Below are 20097 nucleotides of genomic sequence, written 5' to 3' on the forward strand. Positions count from 1 at the left end.
AAGGTCAACTATTTGGGGTCTTAGATCATAGCAAACACTCTGAAGAACTGCTTATTAAATGCTGTGGGGATCTTACACTCATGTTCTTCCTTCTATATGCAATGGGACTTTCCACAAAGTTTGAATACTGGGATGGAACATTAATCTGTATTTCAGGTGTAACTTACCACTTAGTTACTTGTTGTGGGCCACTGGATTCCTAAAACTGCCATCAGATCAAATTGTTCTGGTTTTGTTTAGTGAGGGGGGGCCTAAGGTGGTTGCTTCTGTAGGAAACTGCTAGAAGTTGCTCCCTTTTGTTCAGTGGACTCGGCTGGGCCTAGGGCAGACCCGCTGCTGGCCAAGGCCGAGCCAATTGGTAGCAGAACGACCTGTGATAACGCCTGTGTGATAATGTATTTAAGAAGGGGAAAACAGGAAAAAAAAAAGGGAGAAGATGTGAAGCAGCTAAGCGGGGGCAGAGAGTGGGAGGCACGAGCCTCATGGGCCTTGCAGGCCTCACCCTCTGGCCTCTCGCCAGGCAGCCAACTGGGCCCAACTCAGCCCGGCCTGGCTGCAAGAAGTGGAGGAGATGAGAAGTGAATGAGATGTAAAAGATCCTGAGAGGCGTCTGCCAGCCTGTTGTGAGGAACAGCTGCAGACGCCAAGGTCAGTTCAGAAGGAGGGGGAGGAGTAATGCGGCTCCTGGCCAAGATTCCCCTGCAGCCTGTGGTGATGACCATGGTGAGGCCAGCTGCCCCCCTGCACCCCATGAAGGCCCACGGAGGAGCAGAGATCCACCTGCAGCCCATGGAGGACGCCACGTCGGGGCAGGTAGATGCCTGAAGGAGGCTGTGGCCCATGGACGGCCTGTGGTGGGGCAGCCATTCTGGAGGGACTGCACCCTGTGGAAGAGATGACACATGCCAGAGCAGTTTCACGAAGGACTGTCGCCCATGGGAGGGATCCCATGAAGGAGCAGGGGAGGAATGTGAGGAGTTCTTCCCCTGACCATGAAGCAGTGGCGTAAAACAACGTGTGATGAACTGACCGCAACCACCATTCCCTCTTCCCGCCCTGTGCCGCTCAGGGTGGGGAAGGTAGTAGAGATAATGTTAAGCCTGGGAAGAGGGAGGGGTGAGGGGAGCTTATCTTGTTCCCTGTCTCATTATCCTGCTCTTTGTAGTAATAATTGAATAGTTTTCCCCAAGTCGAGTCTGTTTTGCCCGTAACGGTAACTTTAAAGATTTCTCCCTGTCCTTATCTCAAACCTCGAGCCGTTTCTCTTATATTATCTCCCCCTATTCTCTTGGAGGGTGGGGGGAAAGAGAGAGAAGACTGTGTAGTCTGGTCCCAATCAGGGCTGAACTACGACACAAACAAAACCAGTAATCACCTTAGTAAGGCATGTAAGGGAGTTCCCAAAATATATTCTTGCATAAAGTTTCTGTGATCCAAGCAAGTCTGAAAGTATCTTTTCCTGAACGGCTCACTTCCTGCCTAAGAATTCAATGAGTGCTGCTCTTTTACTGAGTTATTTCCTATCTTCTGCCAAAGTGGCAGGTCTTTCTGGTGAGTGTCACAGATGCTTTCTTTTCTCAGAATTCTTTGTGTGTGTGTGTGTGTGTGTGTGTGTGTGTGTGTGTGTGTGTGTGTGTGTGTGTGTGTGTGTACATGCACATGTGTCTTCCAACTAATTCACTGGCATTATTCTCTCAGAAATTCTAATCTCAAGGCATACTGTGTATCATATCCATGCACAAGCTTTTGTTCCACACCAGTCAGTCAGTTCCATTGATATACCATTCAGTGCCAAACAACGTAACATTATAGAATTATAAGGTTATAGAACCAAGCGTTCTATAGATAAGCAGCTATTTATCCTACCAGGTAATAGCTTTTCAAGTGCAATAATATTTAGACACTTTTATCAAAACTCTATTTTAAAATACTGGACAGTAACTGTGTTTACATAGTAGTATTGGTCTCTGCTTCCGTATATTGTGCCCAATATTAGCAACTTTTAGGTAAAATTATTAACCATACTACAGAGGATAAAAGAGGCAGTGGAGGTCAGAAGGAGGTAATTCACAATGACATGTTCAGAGTCCTTCTGTCTTCCTGCCTGCGCACCATCTAGCTGTGCAGCAGTACAAGAAATAGCACATCAGCTCATTTAGATAGCTCCCATAACAGCTAGTGACAAAGTAAGAGACTTCATAAAAGCCATTTTTTCCACACTGTCAGTGTCATTCAGCACATGTAACGGAGGATGTTCAGTGAACAAACCTCCACTTCACCTCTTACTTTCCCCTTACTGCAATTACATAGCTCAGTCAATGGCAGACCAGGTTGAGAGATTACAATTACCCAGCACACCTCCAGTCCCATTCCTGCCTTCTTGGACTTAATTTTATTGCTACTTTTTTTCTGAGATCTCTACACAGATTCCGGTTAGGGACAATGAGCAGTTCAAGCAGCACACCAAAGCAGGAATACTACTTTTTGTGGAAAATGCATCATTCAAGACGGGCACAAGAGGAAGAAGATAACAACTCTGTCATTTAGATCTGCCAACATCAGAGCACTTCTTGAAACTGTGTACTTTATACATGTTAATAGACTTATTTTCACATTAGTGGTCCATTTTATAGATAGGACACTGAACAAAAATATATTGCTGATATCTCTCTTCACACCACCTGCTATTTTTATCCATTCATTTGCATCCAGTTGCAGCTCTGATTATAAGCCAGAGGTCTCAAGTTGAGTCACCAGAGAATTATATCTTTAAAAAATATTGTTTAAATAACCTAATACAACACATGACCACTAAAGCAGAGAAACAGAGAGTGTATCTCTGCAATTCTCTTCTTTCCTTCACTTCCTTAGATTGCTTGCTGCATCCTTCAATTTACGATTGAAAGCAAGGGTCTTGACAACTACAATTCCATACGCTATGGTGTTCGTCCCCTGGACATCATCTACAGCAAACAATAAAATGAAGGTTTGACCATGTAGAGGAGGTAGCCTGTGAATGGATATTCAAGGATTCAATTATCTCAGATGCATAGAAAAAAAAAAACAAAAAACAACAAATTAGAGATTCCAGTCTTAATCCTGGTGTTGCCTAACTTTTCAGTGCTATACTTTCCAATCACAATGTTCTTTTAAAGCAGCCTGCTGCTTGTCTTATTTCAAGCTTATCTGCACAGTAAAACTATCAAAATTAAACAGAAATTCCAAAACACAATGTCCAGGACGTGGACACGACACACTGATGTTGAACAGCCTCTGTACCTACTACAGAGATCTTTGCTAGCTGGCATAACAGAGTATCTGGCAAAAGTAGCAGGTTGCCGTCATCAACAAGGACTACATGTGCAGCATGTCTTTCAGCTATGCAGTAACAACATTTGCAAAGCAGAAATACACTGGGTTCAGGAATCCCGCTGTCTGTTCTAATCCTGGTATGGGTCTTCACCATTACAGGCAGGTCCTTCAGCCTTCTGTTTCACCCAAATAATACCTTTTCCACACTGGTGTCGAGGCTTAAACAAAAAGCCAGATTTGTCTTCTCTACTGATACATTAAGGATCTCCTAAACCAGCATTTAACCTGACATAGGTTTTTTATCACTTTTCAGAATTAAATTACAGTATTTTATGAATACAGTATAATGTTATAGTCTAGAGGTAGCTTTCTCAAGGATAAACTCCAAGACTCAAATCTCTCAGAATACTGCAGGTTTTGCAATTGAACCTACCATCATGTTTTAAACATTATCCTGCTCTGCAGAAAACTAGCACAGTGACATCCTTGTTTCTAGGCCTTCAAGAACAACAGCATATTCAGACTCACTGGAGAGCTTAGGAATCAGATGGTAATTTCCACAAGAATCCTTCAGCAGTGATTGCAGCAGCATAGCTGCATTTACAATAGCTCTAAATAACTAGATGATGTATTTTAAATTTCACAGTCAGTCTGCATTAAAGCTTCTGTTCTCCACAACATGCATACGTGCAAAGAAAAAAAAAACATAAAAATAGCAAAACTTTTGCTTCAGGCTTCCTCTTGGCTATGGTGTGTCAATACTGACATCTTATCTAGCAGTATCTATTTCTATCTGCACTTTACATTATGATGTCTCTGCCTTCAATCTCAGTCCATTACAAACAGAGAGAATAGCAAAAGAAAGCTTATTTTCTGGTACATTTTGAAAACTGCCTATGAGGCAGAGCACTTCCCAGAATGCTGAAGTACTGCACACAGCAGCATCAATCACACTGCTTCAAAAGTTTGTACCAGCTGGTGAAGAGATGGAGGCTACAGACATGATCCAATTCAATAATGTATTTCTCTTCTGCACATGACTCTTAAAACCGTTGCTATTTCCCCTTTCTCCCTGTCTTAAAAGGACCACAATGATCAGGATGGAGAAGCAGTTTCAAACCATTTAGGTACCTGTCTTCAATGACCCAAGAATCTCTGAGATGTTTCAAGTCTTAAACGGACACCATTCCCATGACAGTTACACAAGCGAGAACTCATGCATCAGAGTAAGGAGGAGCACTTCATGTACTCCTCTACTTATCCTTACTCAGTTTGAGATCAGACAAAGAAAAACTGGAAGATGTCCACGCTGGAGCTATTTCTATCTTAGGAAAGAAGCCAAAAAGTACATATCTGTATCTGTAACTTAAAAAAAAAAAAAAAAAAAAAAAAAAACAAAAAAAAGAAAAACCAAACAAACTCAAAACCAAAACTATCACCAAAATAAATGCAAACAAAAACCCCTATACACCCTTTTCTGTTTGTTTTTTTTTAGGAAGGGGAAAACATTTTGCAACAAAAAAAAAAAAAGAATTAACAAGCTTCAGCAAAAAATTAAAGGTTAAACTAGATGTACTGCCTCTAGGACTAAAAGATAATCACTTCTTATCTTCCTACTTATCCGGTGTTATTTCCAGTAAAATTTATTACCTGAGTCAGTGAAAAAGTGTTCTGTAACACTGAGTCAAAATAAATGAAAATATTCAGTCACAAGGAAGAGAGATATTGGAAAGAGTTCGAAATAATAACTGCATTGTCGTAAAGCTTTTATATAATTTTTTTTGTGCTTACATCTAAAAGTGGCAATACATTTTTATTCATTGAAGTATCTATGAATACTTTGAAAAAGTTTGAATAGTTATGGATAAACTTACATTGCAGAACAAAAAGTTAATATTTACGTTTTGACCCAAAGTAGGCAAAGCCCCAGAAATTTCATATAGGTTTAAAGCTCTACAAAATCCTGGGTTTTTTTGCATTTCTCTGAAGTGGTTTAAACAGCTGGTCAGCAAATCTAAAAAAAAAGAAAATTTCCAGCACTATACTAACCAATTCCAGCCCCTCCACTTAGCATAAACGTGCCATCAGCAAAGGAAGAGTAGTAGCTAAAATCTACAGATACACAGAAATTACCATCACAACTCAGCCATCGAAAATCAGTCCACTATCACATAGCTGACAGCAGATGCATGGCAGGAAAGCACAAGGATCCCACAGAGGGTAGATGCGGGTAGTTTGCATTCCCTCTGTTTGTATCAGCTCTCCTTCTGCACTATAACCAAGAAAAGCCTCAAGCACATCAGCTACTCTGCTTCCAAATGATTATCATTTAGTATAATTAGAGACAAGAGCTTTCATTAACAAAATATTAATTTTACAAAAGCAAGTATAAAAAGCTAGGAAATGTCACACCAAGTAGGCTACAGAAAAAGAATGGCTTCTGGTGCACACATCGTATTACAGTCTTCAATGGCATGATCCTGTACAATTTTTGCCACAAGTGCTGCCTCATTGTATATAGAGGATAAAGGCGCTCACTTCATGAACAGCTGTTCAATGCTTTGATTTCTCCTCAGTCTTCACTCTGCAGCCTCATGCTTTATTCAATACAGTCAATTCTTCAAAGCTTTGAAAACAGAATTATTAATTTCCTCATAGGGTTTTCTCTTGCTACCATCAATTACAGCATTTCACAAAACACAACAAATATTAATGAATTCATTTTTCTCAAAACCCCAGAAGAGTAGCATAAAATCCCATTTTCCAATGGGAAGCAGACGTACATAGATCACACTAAGACATTTTCATTAATCTAGGATGCAAAGTTGAGGTGACAAGGACCTGTTTAATTCCCACTGTAGACTGCATTGCGTGCAGTTTTAATGTTCAAGGCACGTCTTTCATTCACCTCAGTTGCAAGTATAAACACTGATCAACTCTGGGACCTCAACCTCTAGCAGGAGGAGCAGACCTCAGAGCCACAACTCAGGTAAGGAATATTCTTGGTAAGGGATGAAGAGTCAGTGACCTCTTGAAAGCAAGCCTAGTATAAAGGATGATCTGCTCCGCAAATTCCACAGCAGTCTGGCACAGAATCTAGTTTTCCAGGAAAATAATTAACTAAGCATCGTACCACCAATCCTCCACCTGCAATTCCCAGTTGCTTCATCCCACAGCCTCAAACCTGACACATCTGTTTTTCAGGCCTGAGGTGGTGTTCCAGAAAAAGACAGCATGACTGTATACTTAAAAGATTTCGTAAAATATATTAGTGCCATAACTTTTGCATTTTCTAATGCCTATAGTTTTTAAAAATTTAAGGAAAATGTTTTAGTGGTATTATTTATATATATTTTTTTCCTATATTAAAAAAAAAAAGGCAAGATGATCCCCACAATTATAGTAGGTGGCATCACACTGACACTCACACAAACCACAGGTAGAGAAGGAAACTTTAAAACCACTTTTCAGACATCTGCCACCTAGACTAACAGAAAATCATTGACAGAAGTAGGCTGTCAGCATACCACAGGTGACTGCTGTGCCTTAATACAACTGGTTTCCTAGATAGTTGCTGATAGTAGTTATCTAGCTTAACTGCTCCAGGCCTCTCCCACTCTTTTTTCCTCTCCAGATCTTTATCCTAGTCCCATATATATCTCTCACTTAGCCAATCCAGCTTCCCAATCCAGTTACAGCCTACCTTATCTCCTTCTGCTTCAAAAGGTTCTCCTCACACCTACAGTCTCAGCATGGCCTTTTGGCTCTCTTCTTGCTCAGCCTTTTCCTTCCAATGTCAGTCAGCATTAGACTCCTTTCCAGACTCACCACAACCCCTGTCCCTCAATTCTTTTCTCATTTCTTGGCCCCAGACTTTCCCCTCTCTGGTTCTTTGTCCAGCGGTTCGGTTCTCCCCAGCCAGTCCACTCCTCTACACAACTCTCTTGTCGTCCTTCATCCCTAGTCCCACTGGTTCTTCTTTCAATTCTCTCTGCCAAAATGGCACAGGTTTTCTGCCCCAAACTTCTAACACAAATTTAACCAGCAGGTACCCACTCCTCTCTTGTCACACACTTCTTGGATGAAACTCTGAGCAACCTGATCTAGTTGGAGATGTCTCTGCTTCTTGCAGGGGGGTTGGACTAGATGACCTTTAAAGGTCCCTTCCAACCCTAACCATTCTATGATTCTTGTCCCAGATGATTTTTTTAGTCCCTTACTGCCTGCCTTCAGCTGCCAATCTTTTCAGCCAGTCATCAACTCCCACTCAGTTTCTCTCCTTCCCACTTCAGTCCCAGGCTCCTGTCCCTGCTACATCACCTGCCTTTTGTTCCTTCTACTTACTCATAGCTTCCTCCTCCACGTATCTTAAATGACAGCAGATCACGGACAGCTCATAAAACACCAAGTTCTCAGCTGTCAATACAGTGCCTGACTTCACCCCCGCCTTGAGCCACCCATTACAATGAAGAACTGGTTCCACCAGGGTTGGGATTTATTTAATTATTCGCTGTAGAGGGTTTAAACAGTTCATTAATGTGCAGGATGTGTGAGAGGGTCTAGCTTCTGCAATACAGACAAAGTCATAAGACTTTTAGCTACTGAAAGAGAAATGTTAAAAATCTTCCCTGGGCATGACCAAGCTGCATTATTTCAGGAGAATGTTTCTTTTCTAAGTTTAAGCAAGGAGCGGCTTGTTACCTTTTTTTTTTTTAAAGTTAGTGAAAAGTACACCTGTGATGTCAAGAATACCCCTTCTAATTCCCTATGTTTGTTATAAAGCATGGGATGTTCAACATTTTCAAGAAAATTAGATGACTTTTCCTAATGATGAGAAATTGTTTTTTTCTTTCCTGTCTTTAAGCTCAGTGACATCTGACCTCTTCTAGATGAACTAAAAAAAAAAAATCTCAGACCAATAAAAAAACCAACAAACAAACCAGAAGTAGATGCTGCTAATAATTTCTAATAAAACACTTCATTATACACATTTGGAAGGGGGATTTTATAAGGCAGAGCAGTTTGACAACCTTAATTATCGGGAAGATCTACCAGCCTCCACAATAACATTTCAAATTGTATAAAGAATCCGGGGCAACTGCATTATGATCAGTGTAACAGAGCAGCTCAACACTACCTTGTTCCAGTAATTTCAGGTTGTTTACGCAGAGTCAAATTATTTTAAGACAAACATTTTTTTACCATTTTTCAACAAGAAAATAACTGATGGAATTCTGAACTTACACAGAAGAAAGCAAAGTCCAGTTACTGAATTTCATACTCTTAGGAAAAAAAAAAAAAAAATGAAAGCAGGTAGAATTTTTTTTTTTTAATTTAAGGGGAAAAAAAAAAGATTTAAAAAAAAAAAAAATCACACACTGCTGTGCTCCCTGGAACTATTGCACCAACAAATGCTACAAGTATTTAGAAGCTGTCCCAAGTATTTGATAATAAATAAGACAATTAAAAGCAAGAGCTGAAAATAAACAATGTATTTGATGCAAGAAGACGCAGAGGGAGTGCCTTTCCAATACTCAGGAACCTGTCTTCCTATTCAGGCCAAAAGACATATATCAGCCCACTTTTCAAATAATTTGATCTGATTTTGACAGTACTGTTTTTGAAAGGGAACTCTGTCATCAGTTAACCATGATAAAATTCTTCAAGGAAAAGCTTACACTTCAAAGGAAAGTTTCCAATTAGTTTCATATTAGGTTCTAATATTAAAAAAAAAAAAAAATAAAAGATCATTTAAGTCAAAAAGATAAATCTCAAGGCTTGTTCACAGATTTGCATAATGCAGCTGCAGTTCACCGTTACAGTCACGACAGCAACTATGTCTATATCACAGTGCAGAAATTGTTGCATTATACCGAAATCTCTGCACTACAGATTCAAAGCTGTGGGGTATTTTTCTGCTTTCTTGACTTAGTCTAAATAACACTGGCCTCAGTGACACTAATTTTCATTTTTATCTTCATTTATGCATTTTATATTTCAGCTTCATGTCAAAATAATTTTTTCTTGAATTATGCTTAGAAGACTAAGATATCCAGAAGTTTAATGAATTTGAAAGAAATTACAATTAATTTAATTCTAAAGTATTGAAAACTGGCAATTTTTAAGGAACTGTGGTACATAATTAACAATTGGCATGGGCAAACTTCAGTGCAGGTGTACATACTATTATGTACAAGATGGGGAAACATGCTGGAAATACTACATCTGTTCACCAGGCTGCACTGCCTCAAGAAAGGAAACAGCAAAACTCTGGCTTAAACTTCAATGGTGGCAATATTTATAGCAGAACATCTTTTTGCTCTTTGCTAACATGGTTCAGCAGAGCCAAGTTTCCCCGCTGAAGGATCTGGCAATAGCACAACTCACACGTTACATAATGCTGCAAGCACTTATGTAAGTGCTTCTCCTCAGAAATTCTGCACAAGGGGAAAAAAAAAAAAAAAAAAAAAAAAAAAAAAAAAGGCACTCAAAATCCCATTGCATGGGTAGGGATAATGAGAGTCAGGGCAACTGAATGACTCACCCAGAGACATTGCTGTGAGTCAATAAACAAACAAAATCCACCATGCCTCTGGACCTTTAGCTTACTATTTTAACACTAATCTCCCTATCAGTTTAGCACCTGCTCACTGCAATTAAAAATATAACTCTTCAGGGAAAAAAAATAAAGTAGATTGTCCCAAAATCTTTTTTTTTTTTGATGGAAAGCGGCAAAGGAGAACTATAGGACAGGTCCTGCCATTTTCTTAATAGTTAATAGTTAGGTCTGAATACTAATCTACTGACTCCATTGAGATCATAAAATTACCAAGTCAATGACAAAAAAAAATAAATTAAGCTGCACTGAGACAACTTATGAAGCCAACATAGTTCTACTCTCCCCTTGTACTCCACAAATTAAACTAAGTTCTCACTACATTTTGAAAAAGCCATCCCCTGTGAATGAACCCTATTCATCTGTTATTTTTACGTGCACATCTTTGCCCCAGGATTGTTAACCTGCTTGTCTTAATTTGGAGATAATCAGGAAATTGCTTGAAAACATAGATCAATATTGCAATATAAAAAGGTGACATTCCAACCCTACTCCTAACAGCATATTGACATAGAACATTTGATAGAAAACTTACCTTTTCCTAAGGTTTTAACCATAAGTACACAACGTACATAAACTTAACCCTCAGCATTCTGCTGAACATTATTCTCTGTCAAAGCACCTGTCTGAGGAACTCCTCACCCTTGGAAAAACCGTCCAAGCCAATTCATAGAAATAACTTAGTTTCTCCACAGTCCTAACTATTGTAAAAGGTATCAGTTACTACATTGCTTTAAGTGTTGTAGAAAATAGGGGCTATAACATGACACTGCACTCGAGATAAAAATACTGTGCTTTTTTTACAGAAATCTATTGTTTTGTTTTCATATGTTATGATTGCATTTCAACTGGATATTGTAGACAATAAAACTTGGTGTATAGGTTTTGTGTCAGGGGGAATCAATTGTCTTTACAATTTGGGCATAGGTTAAGTGTAACTCTGTGGGAATGGGTTAAATTTTTCCAAACTACATATCCAAAACACTAAGTTATTGACTTTTGGGTAATATTGGTGAAGTAAGTTTTTTTAGGAAAATAGCACTGGAGAAGCATCTGATGTAGCTAGAAAAAAAAAAAAATGAAAAGGTTACAAAGTTGGGGTGGACTTTGGGAGAAATCATGATATGCCACTGAGTCAGTCTTAGTTTGCAATTATTAGAATTGCAAACTGTTAATCTACGGTACATCCTTGGAAGTTATTTTGTAGACAGCCTAATGGATTAAGACTAACAGTTTAAGATGGATAGACAGCTTTAACAGAAGATATTCACTCGTTGGTAACCAGCTAATTCAGTCTTTATCAGCTGTTTGAATTTTCATTAAAGTATCATTGCTTTATTTACAACATTAATATTACTACTGAGTGGGTAGCAAAACCACAAATATTTTTATGATTGTGAAGCTATGTAGTTCACTAGCTCTTAATTTAGTATGGAAACACATCTGTTCATAAAAATGTGGGAGTGAGTGCACGTAAGAGCAAAATTAGTTTGCTGAGTCCTTGTTCCTTCTTACTATCAAACCACAGCTGAATAACTGAAAGAGGTTTAATAACTGCTCATCAAAATCTAGCTCTAAACTATTTTAAGACTATAATACAGGGATTAAAATATCAAGAACTTAGATTTGCATTCTTTCTCTCCACACTGAAAATACAATTTATTTTTAGTCTATTGATATTTTGCATGGAAAATGTGGTATACGCATTAACACCAAGTGTTGAGGAAAATAAGTCTTTGCAGTCAGCATCATGACTCTTGCTATATAGAAGTACATATGAACGCCTTGAGAATTAACAGTTGAGGCACAAACTCTAAATAATATAAAAGGCTAAGCTGATTTACTAATTAGAGGGCAGAAAGTATGAATACAGGCATATACCTACACAGAGACACAATGTGGAACAAAATTCAACTTCAGCAACCAAAATGAACCATTCAATGAATTTCAAAGAAATTAAATGGGGGTTATTTACCTTTTCATGAATTAAGACTTCTCATTTAACTTTGTCCACAATAATTTGCTTTTCCAGTTAGTCTAATTACAACTTTCATAAAAGTATTTATTAAAAATTATTTTCAAATGTAAACATGACCAAAAAGTTGTCAGAATATCTACTTACAAAAAATAACTCATTAAATGAGTTACTGAGCTTCTAATTACAAGCTACAACTATATTCTAATAACTATATTCTCGTTTTCTATGTGTTTCCAAAAGAAGGCAGAACACGTTCAATTTTATCCAAAAAATCCCCATTATTTTTACACCTTAAACTCTTCACTATTTTCCTCTAAATACTGTAAAAGAATTTAAAAAATAATATTTCATGGCATTAAACATAAATTAAGAATATAGCATAAAATTTAATGTTATAGGAAGATCTGAGGCAGTCTTCTTGACAAAGCTAAAACCACTTCCTCTTTAAAGGCCCTTTTATTAGTTGCAGCTACATTTGCTGGATCACTGTGATTGATTTTTACAGAAGCTTCCAGTAGATAGATTTTTTTCTTATTTTCATCTTTTTCTTTCCAGTTAGAATAGCTCAGGTGCTTGCAATGCCAAGAATACAAAAAGAAATTGATCTTAAAGTGTTCGAGAGTTTCATTACAGAACAAATGGGAGATACTTTGATGAGGAAGATAATACCATTGATGAAAAGCAGTTACCATAGAAGGTTTTAAAACATTTTAATTATGTATAATTATTAAGTGTTTCAATGATATTTAACTATGACATATCAGTCACTGTACATATTACACTGTACATAATCCTATGGACCTTTTAAAGCCCATAAAATGCTATGTTCCCAAGGTAAACATTCCAAAATTTTGGTATAAATTTTTAGTTCATAAATGATAGTGCTGTTAACCTCTGTACACTCATAGGGACTATAGAAACCCCAACTATGCACTTTGGACAGATTTCTTTTTTCTATATTTTCTTTTATTTCTTCAGTAGTAAATTTTTCAGCTTCTATTCCATAACTGAATGGAATTAGATCAGTCATATATCAATGTCACACATTGCAACCCTTCAGTGTCTTGGTTTGCAAAATGATATTAAAAAAACAGCTTAAATACTGTAAGATATACTTTTGTGGAGGTGGAAATGTAAACCAGACTTTATTATAACACTTTTATTAGCTAGTTTTTCTGTAGAGGAAGCACTGTGCAGATATTCTTACAGAACTTACCAAATATCTTTCTGAGGACACACTGACTAAAATAAGGTCATCCCCAACACGCACTTTTTCTCCTTCTGATCGTTGTTTGGAAGCAGGATGGATTGTCCACCAGCATGCCTCACCTATATCATTATTGAGTAATAGTAGTGAAAGAAATTAGAAACAAAATGTCCAACATAATTGCCATTACTTTCACATTTATCTGAGTCTTAAAGATCTGACCCAGTTTTCAGCTGAGTAAACCAAGTGTCCAACTGTTTTCAGTAACTAATATTGTTTCCACACCACCTTGTCAGAAACTCAGCTGGAAATAACACACACATGCAGAAGACAGTGAGACCTCTGGAACAGTGGTTCCAGAGTTCAGTAATGAGGTCACTCTGTGTTCTCTAGGTAACCTGGTCCAGGCTGCTTTTGCTAAAGTTTCCCCATCACCATCATTCCAGGTTGTGGGAAAGACATTCCACCAAGAATTAGGATAAAGAAGCGGAGCAATCCATCACTAAGGGCAATAAAAACAAGCATCTACAATATCTTTAAAAATAATATTTGAAAGATCTCATAAATCCAAATTCAATTATGTGACTAAGTCACTTCTAGTGACTGTTAGTGTCTCTAATTCTCCAGAATATTTGTAAGTATTAAAGTCACAAATTTCATTCCCATGATAAACCTTGTTTTCAGATATACTTCTTGAAACAAAAGCATGCTTTTTCAGAAAAAAAAATCACTGAAACTGTTACATTGTTGCTATTATTACTGTTATTACTACTAGCTAGAAAAAGGCTTTAAAAAATAAGCAAATTTATTATTTCTAATTAAAGAACTACACCAAACTGATGGCTTCGTAAGAAGCTATGTCAGTCTTAAAAATACAAATAAATCCAAGCACCAGCAGTTCTAAAACCTTAATACAATCTTTATTTAAAATAATACAAATTTTAAAAAAATTCAGCAGAAGTCTTCTACAAGATTAATAACTTGGGAATATTCCTTTAATTATATTCAATAATATAAATTGATATTTAAATATTAATAGACATGTTTATACCTCATAGAAAAGAAATTACATAATCTATTGGACAATGTAAATAAAAGATACTGAATGTATAAAATAGAGAAATATTAAGTTTTGGAGTTTTAGTCCTTAAAATAGTCTTAATTTTTCCACAACTTATCTGTATTTATAAATCTCTATTCTGACTTTTAGAATGAAAGTAGTCTTCATTACACAGTCTTTAAAACTAGTGTTTACCTGTTGTGTCCTCTTGCAATCCTACATCAAATGCCAGCTTATCCATTGAAGATCGAGATGTAGAGAGGCAGCATAAATACTGTCAAAAGAAAAAAGCATGCATTAATAGTTCTGCTCACCTCTGATGATCCACTGAAATATAAAAAGCCATCAACCTACTAATGAAAGATTAACTATTCTTAAATTACCTCCACTAGGTCCTATCAAGAACATATATGCCTGATGAACTGAATGGCACTCCTGGTGACAAAGATGTATGTTCTAAAATAACCTCTTTCTATCCAGGTTATCTTTCCACCAAGATGGGGATGGAAATAAAGGAGCTGCTTGCATCAAAGTTCAGCCTCATAAAGTCTCACTTGTAGTTAAAGAGTTTGGAACCCGTAAAATTCATCAGGGAATTGAAGAGTAAGGCTACTGTCCAAAATATGTGCAAGAAGGAATTTTCTTTTCCACTTGGTCTACAACGTATGTTCAGATCACCAGCCAGATGCCAGCTGTGTGTTCAGTCGTAGCTTATGCAATATGCAATATTCCAGGGAAAAGAAATGAGAAATCAACTTAAAATAGACTGCCAAACAGAGAACTGATTACGATGGAGCCAGGCTTACTTTTAGTATTTACCCAGGTACGACCAACTTGGTTTAATATTTCCAAGCACCTATCCTTCAAAAAGGTTTCCATTAACCACAGGTAAAATGCCTCATTGATGTGAATAATTCTCCAGATATCAATAAATAGCAATAGTCTGGGCACTTTCCAACATAACTTTCATACAAAAAAAAATTATTGCTGCTCTGAACTCCTGTTACATACCATACCGCTGTAGGAATGGCGCAGTAGGATTGCATGCCCATAGAGTAGTGTTCGATGACCACCACCTTGTGCGGACTGAAAGATAAAGAGAAGCGTTATAGTGGTATGTTATAATAAAACTGGGCCTTTTGAGAAAGAAAAAGAGAAATCCTCATCAATTTCTGGACAATCTGTATTTGCCCTGTGACAGAGAAGTCTATTTCTTGATAAAATGCTCTCCAGGGATTAGTTCAAGGAGATAGTTTTACAAATGCGTTCTCCTCAGTTTTGATTGCCTCTTATTATATTGACATTTAAGCCCTTGGGGCAGATCTAAGGTAGAATTTGGGCAGGCAAATCTAGAAGCTACTGACTTTTTCCTATTAGAAGTGCTCAGTTCACTGATGAGGGAAAACGGTGTGCTTTGTACCATCCCCTATTTGGAATAAAATATATTCTAGAAGCTTGAATCCTTCTTTCTTGGGCTGAAAGCAGGTGACCTCTAAAGAAGAGTAGCTTTGATGCATGTCACACTACCATCTACAGCATTATGTATTGTTAAATCTCTCCATATTCCCCCATTTTCCCTCCAAATGATACACTTTTCTATACAGAAGGTATGGGGGGGGGGGGGGGGTGGAGCTTCTGGAATATTGTCCCTGTTTTGCCAGAAAGTATTAATGATATATCAACTACATTGAAAATCATCAACCTCCAAACTGCTTGCCCCACAGTGTATAAACACTATCAGACAGAATTATTTATCTGCTAGGCCAGGTAATGAAAAGTCAGAAAGCATGACCTTTCAACTTCTGCTGAAGATTTATGAATTCCTTAATGCAGCTGACTGACATTGGTCAGGAGCAGACACTGTCAGACAAGACACTGTCAAGAGCATAAGATCATAGTGTTCTGACAGACCATCTCACGTAATATGATACACAACACACGCTTCAAGCAATATTGACAAATCCATATTTTTGAGTCTATAAATGTGACAACTCCGTAAGTAGCATTATTGTTTCATACAGTGCTCCTAAATTAATTTCTTATATTCAGCATTTACATCTTATCTTTTGTCACAGTAGCCTGAATTTCTGTTTGACTGATGCATTACAAAATAAATCGGAAACAATCATACTATGTTATCTCTCTGGCAGCTTCATTTCAGTGCTGAAGATCAATTTAACTGAACTGGCTATGGTGGCAACATACAATTATTTCCCCTCCTCTTTTACCGTTTGTCTTTGTCTTTCATTATCTTTTATCTATTAGCATGATATTTGTCTATCTTTGAGTTACTTGGTCAAGAAAAAGAAAATTAGGAACAGGTGCTGAAAAAGTAAACACTTTAAAAAAAATAATAATAATGTTAGCACTTTTAGGAAACTGCCAGGAATTTCTGGCTTTTATCTTTATTGAGAAGAGAGCATCTTAATGGACACAAGGTATATTTTGACTTTTAGATAACTTTTCCAAAGAGGATTAAAGTAATTCTTTTTAACTAAAATTATTTTGCCCATTAAAAAAATGCAAGCAAGTTTGCTGTTTCTGTTTCTTAGATAGAAAATAAAGAGTTGCAAAAACACATGTCAAGCATTTTCCATTTAAAGGTTTCTGAAAGGTAATTAGAATCAAGTCATCCACATAATGAAAAGATGAAACACAGAAAATTACAGCAGAAACTGGAAGAGAAAGTTGGTACTATGAAACTGCCTTCCATTTTGGAGCCTGTCTTCCAGGATACGTACATACCTATAAGTTAATTTCCTACTTTAAAGGCTCATTTCATAACTAAATACTCAGCATTTCTCTTTATGCCAGAAACTGCATAGTAAGTAGCTGTTGGGTCACAATCATTTACCAAAAGAGTCTCTGATTTTCAAAATAATCCTTCCCTACCTAAAATGTTGCAGAGAACAGAAAAATAAAAATTAAAAAAAAAAAAATTTTTAAGTTAACAATTGGATTTTGTGGCAAAGATGGAACCAAGATGAGGTGTGTCACCAAAGTTTTACCAAGTTTCTAGTAATATTCAAATAATAATATTTCCGTAGACACTGCAAGTAAGACTTATCGGAAGCCACAATCCTGACTAACTCAATCTGTAATGCCCACAGATTTTTGCACAAATATATGAATTGCATAGTAATGCAAGAAAGTTTATAACAAACACATTATTCATCATTATTCTTATTTGCTTTATATTTTTAATTTCCAATTTTCAGAGTCATTTCTAAGTTGGACAATACGTTCCCTGAATAAAACTGGGCTGAAGAAAAATACATTTGTGTTCAAGGAAAAACTTATCCATTGAAGTTCGACAAGCTATGCCACTCAGGAGTATCAGTTATATGAACGCAAAAACTCTTCTCATTTTATCCTCCAAGAATTTGAGATTTAGAATAAGACTTAAAAAACCTTCAGAACTTGACACTACAGCCAATAAGTTGAGATTGAATGCATACAGGGCAAATTCACATTACTTGTGAAAACTTCATGTAAACTGCCCATCTCAGGCAGCTAGAATAAAAGATTAATTTGGAGTCATCTCATTACCCTGAAGTCATTGTCAAAACAAAGGCAATTTAGAATACGACAACAGCTAGAGCAGAAGAAATTAGCATTCAAAAATACATAAATGGCTGTAAAGTTCAATGCATGTGTTAGATCAGGTTATGAGAACAGACTACTAAGATCTGAGCTTCTTAATTTGATGTAAAGACTGTTATCCTGAAACAAAAATAAAAAAGGAAAATAAGTTAAAACTGGAAATATTTATTTTCCTTGTTTTCCTAATAGAAATAGGATTAAAATGCCAAAAAGAACTTAAAAATTACAACGACAAACTATCTAGTAAAAGGCACAAATGATGGAAGTAGCATAACATTAAATATTTATCACTAGTTTGAACAAAAACTTATATATTTTACTCCAAATACCAATGTTGCATTGCCCGAGCTCTTTATATATGTACAATTTTGTATATACACACTTCATGGATGTTAATTCACACAATAGCACTTGCACCACTGTGCCCAAGGTTGCATTGCTACACTTGTGGCCATACGCGAGAAGCTGCAGGAAATTAATCATGGTGACCTTGAACAAGTGTTTTGGAACCATTTGGGCTTCTGGCAACTTTATTTAAGGTAAGAATTTTTAAAGACTCGTGAATAACCTGTAGCATCCAAGGAGATTTTGAGTCAAATAGCCATTACCTTTCCATCCTTTTTGAAAGGATATCTCTGTTATTTTATACTAGAGAAAAGATTTCTTAGACCAATGAGTACTCTACTGCAAGCAAATGCCAATGTTTCTTTGCTGACTTTTCATCACAGGTCTATGTAATCTCCAAACACACAAAAAGGCAAAAAACTATGAGCTCCAGGGAGGTATCAAGGAAAGACAAACATGTGAAAGCGTGTAATTAAACAGGATAGTTATTTGAGTGTTTTCTGTGTGTACAGACAAAGCTTTCGTAACATTGTCATTATTTAGAAATCTAACGCTTGAAAAAGCCTGACAGCAACTGCATTTAGCACGTGGCTATTCAGACAGTTCTAGCCAGTCATGAAAGCAGTTTAAAAATACTGAGTGTCACAAGAACACAGGAACTGAGGCACATTGTATAGAAAATCATACAAGATGAGAGAGTGGGGTTTTATGAATGATGTAATGGTTACTCCTGCATGATTCCATGATTAACCCATAACAGCAGGATGGAATTAGCGGCACATGCTATAGGGAAAACGACAGTATAAAGACTAGATTGTAAGGAAGTAGAGGGGGTTTTTTGCTTAAAAAAATATAAAAAAAAAATATCACTTAAAACAGTAAACTACAAGACATAACTAGTAAATCCTTCAAAAATGCAATCCATATCATTTACAGTAATGGTAAATTACAATCTAAACGCAGCAACCAGCTGTCTAGTCTGGTATTTCCTCTGTGCCCCAGTCATAGACAGAACTTGGGAGCACTCAGTAGCGCTCTGAATGGGTTTTATAAAAGTAAAATAAAGTCACATAACTATTTTCATGGCACTGAAAGTTTTTAACATGTGAGAGCAGCAGTATAATAAAAGAAGCAACGTGCTCCCTGTTTTTCTTTGCAAAAGTTTACCAAGGCAAATACTGCAAGATAATGTTAAAAGTTTTTAATATAACCTTTAGTGGCTATTTCATATGTACACTGGAGTAAAATAATGTCCTTTAAAGTGCTGAGTACTTACACTTCATTAAAATGTATCAAGCCTCTGAAATAAAGCCTAAGTTAACACTTTATTGCCAAAGCCAATTGGGAAATCAATGCTTACTGAATCCACTATTGTCACAGACTTAAAATGATAACACCGGCTTAAAACTGCAACACATAATAATAAAACAGTGATTTCAAAACTCACCAATTTGGGATATAAAATAAAAACATTGCCGACTTTCATATTTAAACATCATCAGTGTGACACATTTGGATGAGGGGAAAAGCTAATTGTTTCTACTAAGGACAGCCATCTTAAAATAGATGTTGGAGAGAAGAGCATGTTAGAAGACACCTATACTTCCATAAAAACACTTGCAAATACAAAAAAAAAAAAGCATTATTTTGTCTATCACGAGTGTGTTCTATGTTTCATGAAGCTCCACAGTTTATTTCTAACATTTATACTGTTGGAAAACTACAGAATAAGGGGGGAAAAAAAACCTCCAAATCTAGAGTCTTAGTTTAAATATATAAGTAGAAGTATATAATAAAATAAAGGATATCCTACAGTTACCTGCTTTGAACCCTTTTAAATTAAAAACCACCATCACTACAAAAATACACCAAACAGGAAATTGTACCACCCAGTGATGGAAACTTCTCAAAGTTCCCTGGGACTCACATTGGGCAGTCAAATTTCCCATTCAAGAGCAATCATTACAATCTGAAAT

General features: G+C 36.7%; 1 protein-coding gene across 1 annotated transcript in view; it reads right to left on the bottom strand.

Moving 5' to 3' along the window:
• Window positions 1-20097, bottom strand: part of RYR2 (ryanodine receptor 2) — a 430134-nt gene that overhangs the window by 254400 nt on the left and 155637 nt on the right. The window contains exons 6-8 of the mRNA XM_086745890.1: window positions 15185-15259; window positions 14369-14447; window positions 13123-13235 (exon numbers count right to left, since the gene is read on the bottom strand). Coding sequence (XP_086602016.1) covers window positions 13123-13235; window positions 14369-14447; window positions 15185-15259 — 267 coding nt within the window. The remainder of the gene's footprint in view (window positions 1-13122; window positions 13236-14368; window positions 14448-15184; window positions 15260-20097) is intronic.

This window comes from Chlamydotis macqueenii, chromosome 3, assembly GCF_036417535.1.
Source record: "Chlamydotis macqueenii isolate bChlMac1 chromosome 3, bChlMac1.mat, whole genome shotgun sequence".
Taxonomy (NCBI): domain Eukaryota; kingdom Metazoa; phylum Chordata; class Aves; order Otidiformes; family Otididae; genus Chlamydotis; species Chlamydotis macqueenii.